This window comes from Periplaneta americana, chromosome 16 (genome assembly GCF_040183065.1).
Source record: "Periplaneta americana isolate PAMFEO1 chromosome 16, P.americana_PAMFEO1_priV1, whole genome shotgun sequence".
NCBI classification, from domain to species: Eukaryota; Metazoa; Arthropoda; class Insecta; order Blattodea; family Blattidae; genus Periplaneta; species Periplaneta americana.
Window position 1 is genome coordinate 23332896 of NC_091132.1, and position 16467 is coordinate 23349362.

General features: G+C 37.3%; 2 protein-coding genes across 9 annotated transcripts in view; one reads left to right on the top strand and one right to left on the bottom strand.

Annotated features, from left to right (window-relative positions):
• The window catches only part of LOC138691641 (uncharacterized), a 315534-nt gene that overhangs the window by 293779 nt on the left and 5288 nt on the right, over positions 1–16467 (top strand). Inside the window, exons 1-2 of one of the 2 annotated variants that reach the window (XM_069813824.1) lie at positions 7969–8118; positions 11420–11581. In XM_069813824.1, coding sequence (XP_069669925.1) covers positions 8053–8118; positions 11420–11581 — 228 coding nt within the window. In that variant the 5' untranslated portion in view covers positions 7969–8052. Of the gene's footprint in view, positions 1–7968; positions 8119–11419; positions 11582–16467 lie in introns of those variants that run through there. The other variant, XM_069813823.1, reaches the window with a different exon arrangement.
• The window catches only part of fry (Protein furry), a 719047-nt gene that overhangs the window by 200490 nt on the left and 502090 nt on the right, over positions 1–16467 (bottom strand). The window lies entirely within an intron of this gene.

The following is a 16467-nucleotide window of genomic DNA, read 5'->3' on the forward strand; positions in this document are numbered from 1 at the left end:
CATACCTGTTATTTTCAAATAGCTGTTTCTCGGACACTATTGAGAATATTGAATATATATGTTTATATATATGTTTTTATTTGGTTATTTAACGACGCTGTATCAACTACGAGGTTAATAGCGTCAATGGAATTGGTGATAGCGATATGATATTTGGCGAGATGAGACCGAGGATTCGCCATAGATTACCCGACATTTGCTTTATAGTTGGGGAAACCTCGGAAAAAACCCAACCAGGTAATCAGCCCAAGCGGGAATCGAACCCGCGACCGAACCTAACTCCGGATCGGCAGGCAAGCGCCTTAGCCGACAGCGTTTCCCTCATAACTCATGAACTTTTTAACTTTTTCATGTTCTCTCTCTTTTATTTTATTGCTGAAAATCATGTTTACAATATCATGCTCTTTCAACCACATTCCTTAATAAATTATATATATATATATATATATATATATATATATATATATATATATATATATATATATATATACACACACACACATATATATATATATATATATATATATATTATTTTGTGTTACAAGAAAATAATGATATTTGACCATTTTTTTAAATGAATTTAATTTTTATCAGACAATCTATCACAGGTAGAGAAGTGATTTTGCATCATATTGTAGATATGGCATGCATAAATACACACAAAATTTCATCACAGAATGTTGGATAGTTTTTTTAGTTATGAGGGAAACGCTTCATCACTGCACAGTGAACTGCCACCATTTTGAATTAAAAAATATATATATAAATAATCTTTTTAATCGAAAAAATATTTTTTTTCATATAGCAGAAGAACAGTATTTTACACATACTAATTTTCATTATTGTACAAGACACAGTAATGGACAAAAAATGTTTAATATTTCCAAAATTTTACTGGTGTAAGCTGTACCTAAACCCTTAAAAGAATTAGACTAACTTTCAATATTTGAAAACGTTCTCAAAATACAATATACATAAAGCAATCTGCTTTCCCTCTTAAAAGTCAATCAACTTTTATCTAATACATTTATACATTTCTTTCTAAAACATTTTTTTTAGTTTTTTTCCGCATTATCAACTTAAATGATCCACCCGTTATATATATATATATATATATATATATATATATATATCATATGAATCGAGAGGATATCACACTTACAAGAAAAGGGGTTCTTTCATTTCTCACGTTTAGGATTAGTTACAAATATTCAGAACAGGAACTTAAATATGTACATTCTCAAAATAGATTACCTATTATACGAGTTCAAAGAACACAGATTCAGTGATTTTCAAAGGATGGAGAAAGATTTCAATATTTTTGCCCCTCCTTTTCATGTTTAAATTGAAAATGTTATCCCAGAATTGCAGTTAGAGATTCTGGATTTGCAGAATGATGGCTTCTTGAAAGCAGAATGTGCAAGTCTACTGGGGGCTAAAATTTTTTAAAAGATGTCCAGTACTACATATCCACTGCTTAGAAAGTTTGCTTCAAAAATAATGAGTACCATCATTTCCCATAACTATGGTCCTGGAACATAACTATTGTCCACGATAGAACTAGCATGCACAGATATAAATCCCTATTTCGAAGAAATTGCTTTGAAAAATGATTAATTAAATATCACGTGAATATACTATTTTAATTACATATGGTAGGTAGGAGTGTAGTGGCGCAACTGTCTGTAAATCCGTCACTGCACTGCAGAGTGCAACCCCTCCCACAGTATGTACAGGGACATCATTTTATTTTTACTAACATTTTTAATATTAACCTGGCTGTACCTTTGGATTAATGGTTCAGAGCCGGAAACCCCTTCCACGATTGAAGTTCGATGATACTGGCGTAAAATACAAACAAATCACTTTACTAAGTATAGGAGGGAAGAAAAGTAGTTCATCCATTTACGTAAACTAGGAAATATCGTAATTTTGAATTTGATCATTTTCATTAGGTTTTTGCTTAATCAAAATACAGTAGAGATTAACAATAAGTGTTTTTACTCACGAACTGAGCTGTCCATGCGAACGTATTCATTATGCAGTGTTTATTATACTGTCTATAGCACATTAGCGTACAATATAGAGAATGAAGTTAAATTGAAAAATAATTAATCATAATATGGATATTTAAACACATTTTTTGAAAATGGTGGCCGTTCATTTAGATCAGGCTTCAGTTCTTTTGTGCATATTTTCGCACTATATACTATTGTACCTAATTCTAATTACCAGTTTCGTCCTTCGTACTAGTAACTAATGTTGAAATAATTCTATACCTATTACACAAAAGAGTACCTTACGTACTGTAAATTCAATCTTCACCTCTGCCCGACCCGCACACATAACATTACTCAGACATGTTATCTACTGTCCGTCCAAGTGTTTACGTCGCAGGATCGTAGAAAGGGGGGAAATCACGTGACAGTTAATTACTTTTATTTAAGTTATTTTAAACAGTTGCGGGTGAGGGAAATCGTGATGAGACGTAGGCAAACGGACGACAGTACCTGTGCGAAAATATGATTCAATATTGAAAGCTCTTTCGTCACTGGAAAACGCGAACATATTTCTGGAACGTACTATACTGACTAACTCAATACTGTTTGTGTTTCCTACGACCTTAAGGCGACTTTGACTGTATACACTTAGTTCTGTGAGGAGAACAGTTGGAAGTTCACTAGTAGAGGGGGTGGGAGTGAAGTACATTAAAAAACTCAGGTACAATAAAAATTGAAGTAAAAATAAAATGATGTCCCTGTAGTTGCCATTTAAATCCTGTCTTGTGGGTTGCGTTCATTTTGCCCACCACTGCTGTATATGAACTTACATGTAATTGCTCTTTAAATTAAGAGTGCCTTGCCTGCAATAGATTAAGCCTCGATGTTCCATCGTGGGAAATGAAAATGAGACAATATTGTGAATAAAAGTTCTACTCGTACATAACAGATACAGCCTTAAAATCCGAACAAAGGGTCCCTAGGCGCTTTTAACAGATTCTCCACTGAGTGAAATAATAGACTGAGAGATTACATTGAAGACCGAGGAATGTGACCTCTGGCAACAAGTCCCTCTGTGTAATCTGGACCTCGACGATAAAGGCTGACAGCGGTCGGAAGATTCGGCGTCAGCCAACATTGTTTCAGCTCTCGCACAACTGGCATCGAGAAGCCCAGATCTGAATTCACAGGATAATTTCCGAAGTATGATGGACACGAATAATTGTATTTACATTAACTCCGTTCACATTAAGTGTACGCTTGGTGGGTCAAAAGATAACTGCCACGAAGATGAAACATACTCTAACATTATAGATACGTTCTACGACATTCGTAGCAGTTCCTTATCATGCTACAAACAAATGTATTTTTTATAGATTTTATGACGTATAAATCTCTTTTTTTACAGGGCATCAGCCAAGGAACGTAATTTGGGGGGGGGGGGAGAGTACATCTTTATTAATTGAAAGAGGTTGAAAAACAATATTTGTATTTTTTTTCTTTCTTCATAATGTAGGTACTACATATTGTGGGAAGAATACAGTATGTAATGTTGAATTAATTATAAATTTTTATGAACTATTTCAATTTGCAAAATTATGGTTTTCAACACAAATTGAGAATACGAAGTATGAAGCAATTAAATACTATTTTTATTGAATACACATTTAAGTTATTTATTACGGTATACAAAAGCAAATCACTTGTGGAAAATATTAATGCATACAAAAATAATAACTTTTTTTTTGTAAAAAATGAACTTCTATATTTTTTTTAGATAGATAGATGGATTTATTGAGTAATATTATACATACAAATTTTATATTATCATAATTTTGTCTAAAATCCAATGCACGGGTCTTCTGACCGTACGTGCTTTGTACCCGAAACAAATCCTCCTTTGTAGGTCCCCCCCACCTATGATTACATCCAACTACTCTCTAAAAGAACACACATATTAAAAATGGAAATGGCACAATAAAACACATTATATAATATAACCTAACCTAAAAGACCTAAAAGTGTACAGTTGGATGGATACTATTATCCCTTCCTCAGTTCGCGTCGCAAACTTCGACAGCTGCAGCTCTAATCTAACACACTAATCGTTAGTCATCATCTTGTCTAGCAACTGCTGTTATTGGCCAGTCCAAAATATCATGACAAATTCGAGCATTTTCCTTTGGTAGAAAGTTTTTCAATCTCACAAATCATTCATTTTACTTCTCTTGATGTTCTTTTTAAAAACTTTAATCTTTAAAACGTAAAAATTGTTAAAACGGCAATGTAACTTGTATGACGGACGGCAACGTGGCAATAGTCCAACAGATGCTGACCAAGACACAATACCAGTGTCGAAACGATGCCGTTTGTCATACAAGGTACATTACTTTTACAATAATTTTATTTTACGACGATTTATCAACTGCGGTGGCAATTTACAGTCTGAGTGAAATGAAGGTGATAACGCCAAGGAAACGAAATTTACCCAGTATTTGCTCTTAATGGGTTGAGGGAAAACCCCGGAAAAAACCTGAACCAAGTAACTTGTCCCAGCCAGGATGATTTTAAGGGGAGAGGATGGTATTTTTTAAAACTTTTTTCCTATTTGGTGTAAAATATTAATTTTTTGTATGTAGAGAGCTAATAGCTGTGGCAACTCGACCAAATAAAAATATTTTGAAAAACAAATTATTTGGGGGCACAAATTTGAAAAAAATATACAAAATGCAGAATTGTACTAAAACCGATATATCTAAACAGTTTTTGAAGATAGATTCAAACAATTGTTTGCAATGTATTTGCAAGAGAATGTTCTACAAACTGTCTGTGACAGAATTTTGATATTAGTCCCTACGTTTGTAAAATAAACAATTAAAATTTAATAACAATTTTCTGATTTTCTTTCTTGCAAACAAACGGACGTATTTTTAAAATGAAATCAATTAACAAAATTCTGTTACAGAGAAACGTTTCCTAATAGTCTAAAAAATGTGTGTTCTAAATTTCATGCATGTACCTTTAACAGTTCAGAAATTATATCCATTTTTATCTGGCAATGTAGCAAAAAAGAAAAAAATGAAGTTACTGGAAACCAATAAAAGCGGGCGTGTGATTTAAAAATCCATAGCGCAGGAAGTTTAAAAATGACGTCTAAACATCCGATAAGGGCACAAATACCCACGAAATGTTATGCAATGCATTCCACACATATCAAAGGGTATTTTAAAGAATTTTTTTTTTTTTTGAAAATTTAATTTACCGGAAACAACAATAAAAGTGGGTGAGTGATTTAAAAATCCATAACGCAGGAAGTTTAAAAATGGCGACTTAACATCCGGTAAGGGCACAAATACCCACAGAATGTTATGCTATGCATTCCACACATATCACTGCGTATTTTAAAAAACTTTTTTGTTTTTGAAAATTTACTCATTTTTCACCAAAAATACCATCCTCTCCCCTTAACTCGGGCACGCACGCAATGACAAATTTATAATACGAATAAATTTATTGCAGTAGGCCTACTTACTGTATTTAATAGCAAGACACTGTTTAATACAGTGTCGGCAGTTTCTATGGTTTTGTACTAAGCATAGAATCGTATCGTTTATATGGTGCTTGATTTCGATTGCAAGTAATACATATTAGTAGCCTGTCTTGGTCTGAATCGAGACGGTGCATTATTTCGTTACTAGAACTACCCTTCGCATTGCAAGTCAAGCGGGGGTGGGTGAAAGTAGTAGTGGTAAGTATACTGCTGGACAACATTTACCTTCCCCTTTACTACAATTTACTTCGACTTTACCTCAAATTAAATCAATAGCTCTTCCAAAAGAAGCTTTCCGCTCATTTTCGTGCGTCTCCAGGTAGCTATATCGAATTGCGGTCTCCTCATCCTCTCCACACACGCATGCTCTCTCTCTTGATATTATTTAATTATCATTATTACTGCCATTACGGCGCACCGACATCTGACCGACTGCAGACACGTTTTTCCAAGCTGAATCCCCAAAAAATGCAAGTTGAATTTGTGGCGAGAAAGACGGTGTTCAGACAGGCTTTCTCGAGGTACTACCCATCAGCTTGTCATGATTTTACCGGTTATCTAGAATATTACTAGGCCTAACCTAAATTATCACTACTACATGATGACGGCACATCCATTTTTGTTTTTTTTTTCTATAACCAACTCGATATTATTCGCTTTCTAATAACATCGCCACTCCTATGGCAAAAAAAAATGTTTCAATGACATATTTTTGACTTCAAGAGATAGAAACGAGCCACTGAAAGTACATACAAGGTAAGGATAGTATTGCAAAAATTTCGCTCATTGCAAGGCAATGTTCTCCTTACATTTCCCTTGATCTCCTTGTCTTCTCCTTTTTCTTCTAATCTCAACTTGTTGTTTTTGTATTCCCATTATTTTCCTTCTCTCCCGCTGATTCTCTTTGTGTTCCCCTGTTCTTCTTGTGTTCCTCTGATTCAAGTGTTCTTCTTGGTCTCATGTATTCCTTTGTTTTCCTTGCATTCCTCTTATTTTTCTTGTTTTCTCCTTGTTCTCCTTGTTTTCCTCTTCTTCTCATCGTCTTTTATTATTCCTTTGTATTCCCATTGCTCTCCTTGTTCTTGTTGTATTCCCTTTTTATCCCTTGCTCTCGTATTTTCCTTGTTCTCCTGGTTTACCCCTTTTCTCATGGGTAATCCCCATTCTCCTTGTATTTCCCTTGTTCTCCTTGTCTTCCCCTCGTTCCCATATATCCGCAATGTTCCCCTGGTTTTCTCCACGTTCTCGTCTTCCGCTTGTTCTCATGAATTCCCCCTATTTTGCTTGTGCACCCCTGTTCTCCTTGTCTTTGCCTTGTTCTTCTTCTCTTCAATTTGTTCTCTTTATATTCCCGTTGTTCTCTTTTTATTCTCTTTGTTCTCTCTGCCTTTTTCTTGTCCTCCTTCTCTTGCCTTTGTTTCCATTGTATCCCCCTTAAAAGCAGCATCTTCTACGGATCTCTGGAGAAAGACCTAAAGAAGAGACTAGTGAAGTGCTTTATGTGGAGTGTGAAGTTGTATGGGGCAGAAACATGGACATTATGACGATGTAAAAAGAAGAGGCTAGAAGCATTTGAAATGCCAATATGGAGAAGAATGGAGCGTATAAAATGGATAGAGAAAATAAGAAATGAAGCTGTGTTGGAAGGAGTGGGTGAAGAAAGAATGATGCTGAAACTGATGAAGAAGACAAAGAGGAATTGGTTGGACTACTGGATGAGAAGAAATTACCTACTTAAGGAAGCACTGGCAGAAATGGTGAACGGGAAAAGAGTACGAGGCAAAAGAAGATATTAGAAGACTATGTATGTATGTATGTATGTATGTATGTATGTATGTATGTATGTATGCATGTATGCATGTATGCATGCATGCATGCATGCATGCATGTGTATAAGACATTCAGCATTTCAAAACTATGCACTACTGGACAGGTGATAGCATCCCTAAGTTTCTCCGTTAAGTATGTAGTATAGTAAATCTTGGCATCTGTCAATTTTTTAGATAATTCATGAGACAGAAAAGTTGAAAACTTAAGTAACGGATTAAAAAACAAGATGGGAGGTGAATACAGAAGGTATTGATTACTTAACGGCAACAACATCTAAATCAAGACTTGAGTTCTATTCTTCACAAGTCAGGATTTGAACCGACACTCTTAAGCTATACAGTTATTAGTTATTGGCATCAAGTGAACTACTACTCACATTCTAAAGCCGAGCTAGCATAAAAACACTATCAGTACACTTCAATGACAAGCAGTCATTATCTTTTACGTTTCAGTAACTCTCGTGCAAGTTGCCAAATACGTCAGAATTGTGTTAAGAATATGTAATCGGAATGTTAAAAGTTAAACGGAAAGAGGGTCACAACACGGTTGATTATCTACACGTAAACAAAAAAAAGAATAGCGAATTCATTTTACAACCGAATATAAATAGAACTTCACCACCAAGCGAGCATTGCAGAAGTTCATTTCAAGCGACAAGTCCGAAGGAGCACCATGGCATGGTATTTAGTATGTCTAATGTCAATACTTGCTGCAGCAGACGATGAATTACCCCATAAGGTAAGTACGTTAAAAGTAGTTAAAAACAAGAGCCAACATATCCCAAATCGTACAGAATCCAAAGAATTCTGAAGAAGAGTGTAGAATTGGCAAGGAGTAATGAAAGTTACCTAGTATGGGGTCCTTAGAGATATTAGTATCACAATTAACGAAGGACGCTGATGTTTTGGTAAAGAAAAGGGGATTCAGCTTTCCCGGCCTACCAATCAGCGCTGGACTTAAATAATGACAAACCTCCCACGAAATTCAAGAGAACTCGCAGTCAAACAATAGCTATGATACAGGCTACACTTCTTATTGAGAGCTTACTGACCTATTTAAGCAGTTCTCTACTACTATACAGATTCATTCACTTGTTCCCTACTTTTCACTTTTATATATTCCTGAATATTGCAGTATGCCTTCGAAATTGTTATACCAGTTTCTAGGAGATTTCAACATAAGATTGAGTGTGAAATTTGTAAGTCCCTAGGGTATGTTATGTGTCTTTCTTGCTGAAAATAGTTAAATCTACATTTTATGGGTTAAAAAGGAAAGTTAGCAACAGTTATTACCAAAGCTCGGAACTTGGAGACTTGTGTCTTTAAACGTGTCTTTGCGACCGGACTTCAATGTCAACAAACTCCCGCTTCCAGCACGGAGGTACTGGCAGGTCTGCTATAAAGGTAGTTTCTGGTTGGAACAACATATTGATAGTATTATAACAGACTGAAACACGTAATTTTATAGCATATAGAGCCTATAATAAAATTAAACACGAGAAATATATCAAAATTAACTGTTCTGCTCTGTACATTTTATTACAGTGTATGACTACGTACATTAGAAGATTTTTGAATCCATAACTTCTTTGCCTGTTAGTTAAACATGATTTGAAACGAGAAAAACTTATTTCCACGTCTCATGAAGTGACAGGAGTGAACATAAAATACTGAATGTTTACACTGTCACTGTTTTCTGTTCGATTTTCACCAGTTCCTAGCTGATCTCGTATCTGAGAAAGATAAGTATATCCTAAATTTTTCTCGAAAATAGTTTTCAATTTGTTTGTCACTACTAGGGTAGATCCCTCTACGTCTTGATCCATGGTTATGGGTAAATTTTCCACCAATGTAAGGGACTTCAATATCTTTCTATGGATGCCCGTTTATAGGAGAATTTGTGTGTGGCACAACTTACAAAATATAAACTCTCCATTCGAAGGAAGTAATGTATCTCCTCCGAACTCCTCCACGAAATTCTGTACCTAAAATTTAAAAAATGTATTTTCAAATTTCTATAATACCCATTCCTCAAACAGACCGTTTACCTGTAATTCTCTGAATGTCATTGGCTTCGAAATGATACAGTTCCTTCCTCCGTCTTCCTGCCATTCGATGTGACCACTTTCTTAGTACACACGTCTGTCCCTGAGCACTTGCAGCGTGAGCTTTGTGTCCGTTGTACCTGTAACTTACTCATGAGCACGACACACAAGTCCCCAAGTTCCGAGCTTTGGTTATTACGTCAGTGAAGACAGACATCTATTTCAAATGGCAACTAATTCCCCCCCCCCCATCTAGTATCATGTCCTCAGAAATCATTTATTAGAGCTCCACACAAATATTTATACACATGGTTTATTAGTAGTTACACATTTGAGGAGGAAGCCTTTTTTAACACCTCCAATATAAAATTACTAATAAACGATGTGTACCGGTATAAAAAACATCCTTTGAGTTCTGATAAGTAGTTTTGAACATAATGGTACGAAAAAAGAAAAAAATGTTCACTCCACTCTTGAATTATTGTAAATTCAAAGAAAACTGTCCTAGTTACTTATTGTGGGTATCAATGAACTCAGCAGGCTGTTTTATGATTTATGACAATTTTGTTTGTTTACCTGCTGGAGTTCTGGATAAAATTCCATTTCTTTGAGATAAGATAAATTATTGGGAAGACCTGTCAATCTCTATTAAGTGTCCTTAAAAACAATGAATGTTAAGTGATAACCATCATATCAATTGTACTTTATTAATGTTTAGACCTGTAATCATTCTATGACAGTAACATTTTTATGGTACAAGGTGATTAAAAAATGTTAACACTTGTATGGGTAATCAGTTGATAATTATATGACTGTACTGAGCTCATTGCTGTGTTAATTTATTTAAAATACACAAAGCAGATCATAGAAGGTCATGATATCTCCATGGTTTACATGGGGACAACTCAAGTCTGTTGTGTAATATATAAGTGTTTGTTTCAATCACAATATATTCATTTACATAAGTGTTAAGATTTTTTAATCACCCTGTACAAAGCAACGAATACGTGAATTGATATTAAAGTTACAAGAGTTTCGAAGGCGATTGAGTCTAAAAAAAAAAACAAATACTAATAATTAAATTAGAGAACTCCAAAGAAAAAAAAAAAACAACAAAAACACAAAAAAAAAAAACATGTTGCTCAAAAGATGGTGCATCTCGATAAGCGATTTAGGGTAACTACAAGTGGAAGATGGGCGCACGGGGACAAAGAGTTGCGATTCAAGTCGAAAGGTCCCGGGTTCAATTCCCGATGGGATCATGGATTTGTCTCCACTGCCAGAAATGTTAGATTTTAGTAGGTCTAATATAAAATTAAAAATTCACCACTTTAAAAACTAAATTTAGCATTTTATAGCACTTTTAATGTCATAATTCAGCATTTTGTAGCGTTTTAAAATGGACATTTTTATGTAAAGTGTTTGTGGTAGAAATTCACTGCCATCAATGTGTTGACAGTTATATTTAATAGATTTTGCAGTTAAAATGCTTGAAAATAATAAATAAGCAAAGTAAAATACATAATTACTCGAGTGGGGGATATGTTGACAAATACCGCAACAATTGCTGTATCTGTTTCAATAAATATTTCCATGAAATTGTGCTTTCACGTTCTGGACGGTCTCGTAATTGCGGTCGAGTGGCCAAAATTTGTATAAGCATTTCTTTTGACATTATTAACATGGTGGAAGAAAAAAAATTAACCTTTTTATCTGCCCCCATCAGAACGTTTGCTTGTCAGTCGGCTAAGGACCTTGCCTACCGATCACGAGTTGCGCATGGGCATGTGTTCGATACCCGCTTGGGGTGATTACCTGGTTGGGTTTTTTCCGAGGTTTTCCCCAACCGCAAGGCATGTGTCAAGTAATCTATGGGGAATCCTCGGTCTCATATCGCCATCGCCAATCCCATCGACGCTAAATAACCACGCAGTTGATAGAGCGTCGTTAAATATCCAAGTAAAAAAATTTATATGTACTCAAAATCTATTTCAGGGAACTCATATTACCATGCAGTTCGAAGTAATGAGACCCTGTGAGGACTTTCCCAACGGTGACGTAAAGTTCTCCAACTTAAAGATGGAACAAATAGGAAAAAACGAAATGTCCGTGAGCGGTCAAGTGGATGTGAAAGTTCCTATAGACGAGAGATTCAACGTAAGTAAACACAGATACAGTCGAGCTTCTACATCTCGAAGTAATTTCAATTTCCCGACGTCATCGAACTGAATCACATATAAGAATAAGATCAGAAGTTCTGAGTTCAAAAAGGGGGATGTACACTAGCACAACAGGTTCGCAGAAAACTTCCCCTTCTGTACTTCGTCTCATAATGTCTGACAGGAGAAATAAACTTTGGCGACAGATGAGGAACGAAGTGTAATTGCTATTCAACCAATGGCACAGGTCTCAATCCATGCTTGAAGTTCGGGGGTAGAATGCTTCAGACCGCCCAACTTCAAGACAAGCGTGGAATGAGACCTATGAGCGTATTCCGAATCTTAGCGCTGAGCAATCTGATGGCATCACGGTGCACAGCGGTGTTCCGTTTTTCACCGATGGAGTCACTGATGCTCCACCGGTGCCATCAGCTTGCAGAGGTGGTGGCAGTCTCCATCAGTCGCCATCAGTGAAGCTGATTGGTTCTTGTATAGGGCGGGAATTATCAGACGAATGTTGTGTCATGGCGGTGTGTTCTGCTTTAGTTCTGCTGTATTGGTTGTAATGAGCACAACGTAAATCAGTACGTTAATGGCTTATGAGCGAACATGTCAACGGACCAGTTATTACTACTGGTTCAAGAAATAAATTGTTTATGCTCTGTTTTCTTTGAACGAGATGGCAGTACGGAAATTTCGCAAAATTTTGCTAGCGTAGCACAGACAACTTATACAGTCGCCATGACAGCCATCGATCCTTCCAGCAGTTTTGTTCCTATTTCGCTGCAGCGTGACGTCATTGTTGTCCACCGGTCCGGTGAGATTCGGAATACGCTGTATGCCATTAGTTCAACAGCAATATCTCTCCTTCTGCTGGCAATGTTTACATCTCCTGCAAGTTATTTCGGAGCGAAGTATAATCATTAAGTAGAGGAAATAAAAATTTAATCATTTAATTTTTTTTCATAATGCCACCAGGTCTTCTTTCCTGGCAGGGGCTTAGGTGTAACCCATTCCCGTAGTCGGGCGCATGAAGGGCGGAGTTACGTTACTCCGATATGAAAGGATGATGATGATTATGTGGCGCCAGGAGAGGTCTTAAATCTAAACTTACTCTAAATTCGAGACGAACACAAGAATAATTAGGAGATTGTATATCGTTTGTCATTTATTTGGAGTGTTGTGCTTGTACTCGTAAATACTCCTTCTTGCATTTTGCGGATTTGAAGACAGTTTGTGCTATTTGTGGGCTAAAGATGATAGAGCGTCAAGTGGAAAAACACGAACACTTCCAACATAATATTCTTGTGAGTTTAATAGACGAGTAAAGACAGCGGAGGCGGCTCGAAACATTTGTAACGTGTACGGGGAGACTGTCATCGAAGAAAGAACAGCAAGAAAATAGTTCAGTCGTTCCAATACACAGCACCACATACAAAAGTTAGTGTCCATCTACAGAAGATTATGTTTATACGTCTGGTGGGATGAAGAATGCGACGTGTATTACGAATTGCTTCCCAGGAATGTAACCGTAACTGCTGACATTTATAGCCAACAATTCAGACGCCTTGCGGCCGCAATTGAAGAAAAACGACCGGGAAGACTATCAAGTCCTGCTGCAAGCCGATAAAATGCACGTCCGCACTCCGCTAACATGACGAAAGCAACTATCCGGAAGCTTGATTGAGAGGTGATTCCAAATCGCCCATGTTCTTCCGATCTTGCGCCCTCAAATTTCCACTTTTTACGTCCTCTCTCTAACAATCTTCACTGGAACTTCTGTGATAACTTGGTTTGACGACTTCAATTCCAAACCAACAGATTTCTTCAGACGCGGAATCTAAAAACTACCCTAGCCTTGACAGAGAGTCATAGAGAATAATACTGATTAATTTTTGTCTTTTATTCATCTCAAATAAAAACTTTTGTTACAGCGGCAAAAAACAACAGAAACAAAAACGCTACGAACTCTTGCATCAACCCGATAATACAAACACAATACAGACATCAACTGTTTAAGATGTTTAATATATTCAACCAAATTACAGAAACAGAACAAAAATATATTACTCCTAACACAAAACACAAAGTCGCACCCTACTCATAACACTCTTGTTGCGCATATTTTTATGGTGAATGAATTTTCACAAGTTTCTTATTCTCCTTCAAAAAATTAAAGAAATAGAGGAAATTACACTTGAAATTATCTTTAGAAATTGAGAATAACTTCATTGTGTTAACCATCAATTTTTTTTCGATGTCGATATTTTGTTGATTTTGGCAAAATGCCTTAACTTTTTGCATAGGAATATTGGTTGCAATTGAGCATCTCAAGAAGCTGCTTCTATACTCGTAGAAGTATGGGCAACCTTCATGACGGAATGCCTGAAGAAAGGGTGTATACCAGACAACTGGAGAAAATCGAAAGTAAAGATGCTCTACAAACAAAAAGGCGACGTAGGAGATCCAAACAACTACAGACGGATAGCTCTCCAAAGCAATCTTTACAAAACCTTCACAAAAATCATGAACTCGAGACTCACAGCCCTGGTGGATACGAAAATCCCGGAACTGCAATTCGGATTCCGGAGAGGCAGATCGACAACACAAGCCGCGAAATGCCTGCATGACGACATTGTAGACGCCCTCAGACATCCAAAAGGCAAGCTCTATGCACTATTCATAGACTACACCAAGGCCTTTGACCTCATCAACAGACAAACACTAGTGTCAAAAATGGACGCAATGATCGGAAGGGAACACTACATCGCCCGCATCATCAGGAATATATTACAGAACAATCAAATTGAAATCGATGATGGTATAATGTTATCAGAGCCAATCGAACAAACAAATGGCGTACTCCAGGGCGACCCGCTAAGTCCGCTTTTATTTAACATAGCGACAGCTGACATTGTCTCAACTCTACCAGCGGAGAATGTAAACATGTACGTGTATGCAGACGACATGGTTGCCACATCAACGCGCAAGATAGAACTGCAGGAAACTTTAAACAAGCCAGTGCTCTGGGCCCGCACAAATGAGATGCACCTGAACCCGCGGAAGACCGTGACAATGACTTTCCGCAAAGGAGGTAGGCCAGCAGCAGATGACATTCTATATCTAGAAGGGGAACCGCTACTTCGAGTGAATAACTTTAAGTATCTAGGCATAACTTTTCAGACCACTGGAACCACATACACGCTACATGTAAAAGACAAAACAATTGCTGCGATTAGAGCCACGAATGACATCAGTCATCTGGGACAGATATCTGTGCAATCAGCATTAAAGATGCTTCACGCCAAAATCTCACCAATAGTTACATATGGCCTAACACTCATATGGGAACACCTGAATAGAAGCAACCTCAAGACGATCGAAGCAGTAAAGGCAAAGTACCTCAAAAGAGTCCTGTGCATATCGAAATACACGCCGTCGCGACTTACGTATGAGCTGGCAAGGGAGCCATTCTACTTAGAGGAACTGCGACTGCAGCTGCAGCTACCATCCACACAGGCATACGAAGAGACAGTGAGAGAATTAGAAGAAAAACGACTGCAAATCTGGAGCGACTTCTACATCACAGACGCGATGACTACAAGAGAATGGATGGCCGCGGGCTACGAGCCGAGACACACGATGACCCGCTTCGCGGTCCATGGATTCCATCACAAACTATGTAGGAAAAAGACCTTCCACCTACCGGCAGAAGACTGCATTTGTGAACTATGCCTGAAGAGTTGTGACAGATATCATGCTATGTGGTACACACGAAGATCAGTCTCTCTGACACGATTTTGAAACGAGTGATTCTAGCTTCATGCATATTTTGCTTGATTCTCATTATTATTAATATTGGTTGCAATCGAGGATAAGCCAAATTGTACAATTTAGTGATGTTTCTGAATGACAATTGTTCAAAGGAAAATGCTAGAATATTTCTACCCATCTCATACGATTTCGTTCTCCTCTCTATTCCACTGAGTGGCACTATCATGCTCTAGCAAATTGCTTCACATAAATGTATTCAACATGGCATTGTCATCACTCATTAAAGTTGGAGGTACAATTTGTGCGATGGGTCCAGTCTTGTAGGGAACATCGAAAAGTGGAAAACAAAAAATCGTCAGGTAGGCCAAGAACCGTCCGAACGCCTGAGAATCCCAATCCTGTTCGAGCAGAAATGCAGCGAAGTCCACAGAGATCAGCCCGTCGACATTTGCTGACAATGCAAATCAGCCGGCGATCGCATCACGGGATATTGAAAGCAGATTTGAAATTCCATCATTATAAGCTGCAAGTTGTTCACGAGTTACGTCCAATTGACCGACAGAATAGCATTCTGCGCGCAACTTCAAGAAATGATTCATGAGGACAACAATATTAGGGTCTATGCCTAATTTGCTTTAGTCGGATGAAGAAAATTTCCATTTAACAGGATTTGTCAACAAACAAAACTTCCGACATTGGTCAGACACCAACACTCAGAGCCACCGGCGTGGCTCAGTCGGTTAAGGCGCTTGCGTGCCGGTCTGAAGTTGCGCTTGGGCGTAGAGTTCGATCCCCGCTTGGGCTAATTACAAGGTTGGATTTTTTCTGAGGTTTTCGCCAACCGTAAGGTAAATGCAAGGTAAACTATGGCGAATCTTCGGCCTCATCTCGGCAAATACCATCTCCCAATCACAAATCTCATCGACGCTAAATAATCTAGTAGTTGATACACCGTCGTTAAATAAATAATTAAAAAAATAAAAAACAACCCTCAGTTGCTTCATGTAACTCCAATGCAAAGCCTTGAAGTTACAGTGTGGTGCGGTGTAGCCAGATTTGGAATTATTGGCCCATACATTTTCGAACATTCTCAGAGTACAACCGTTACTG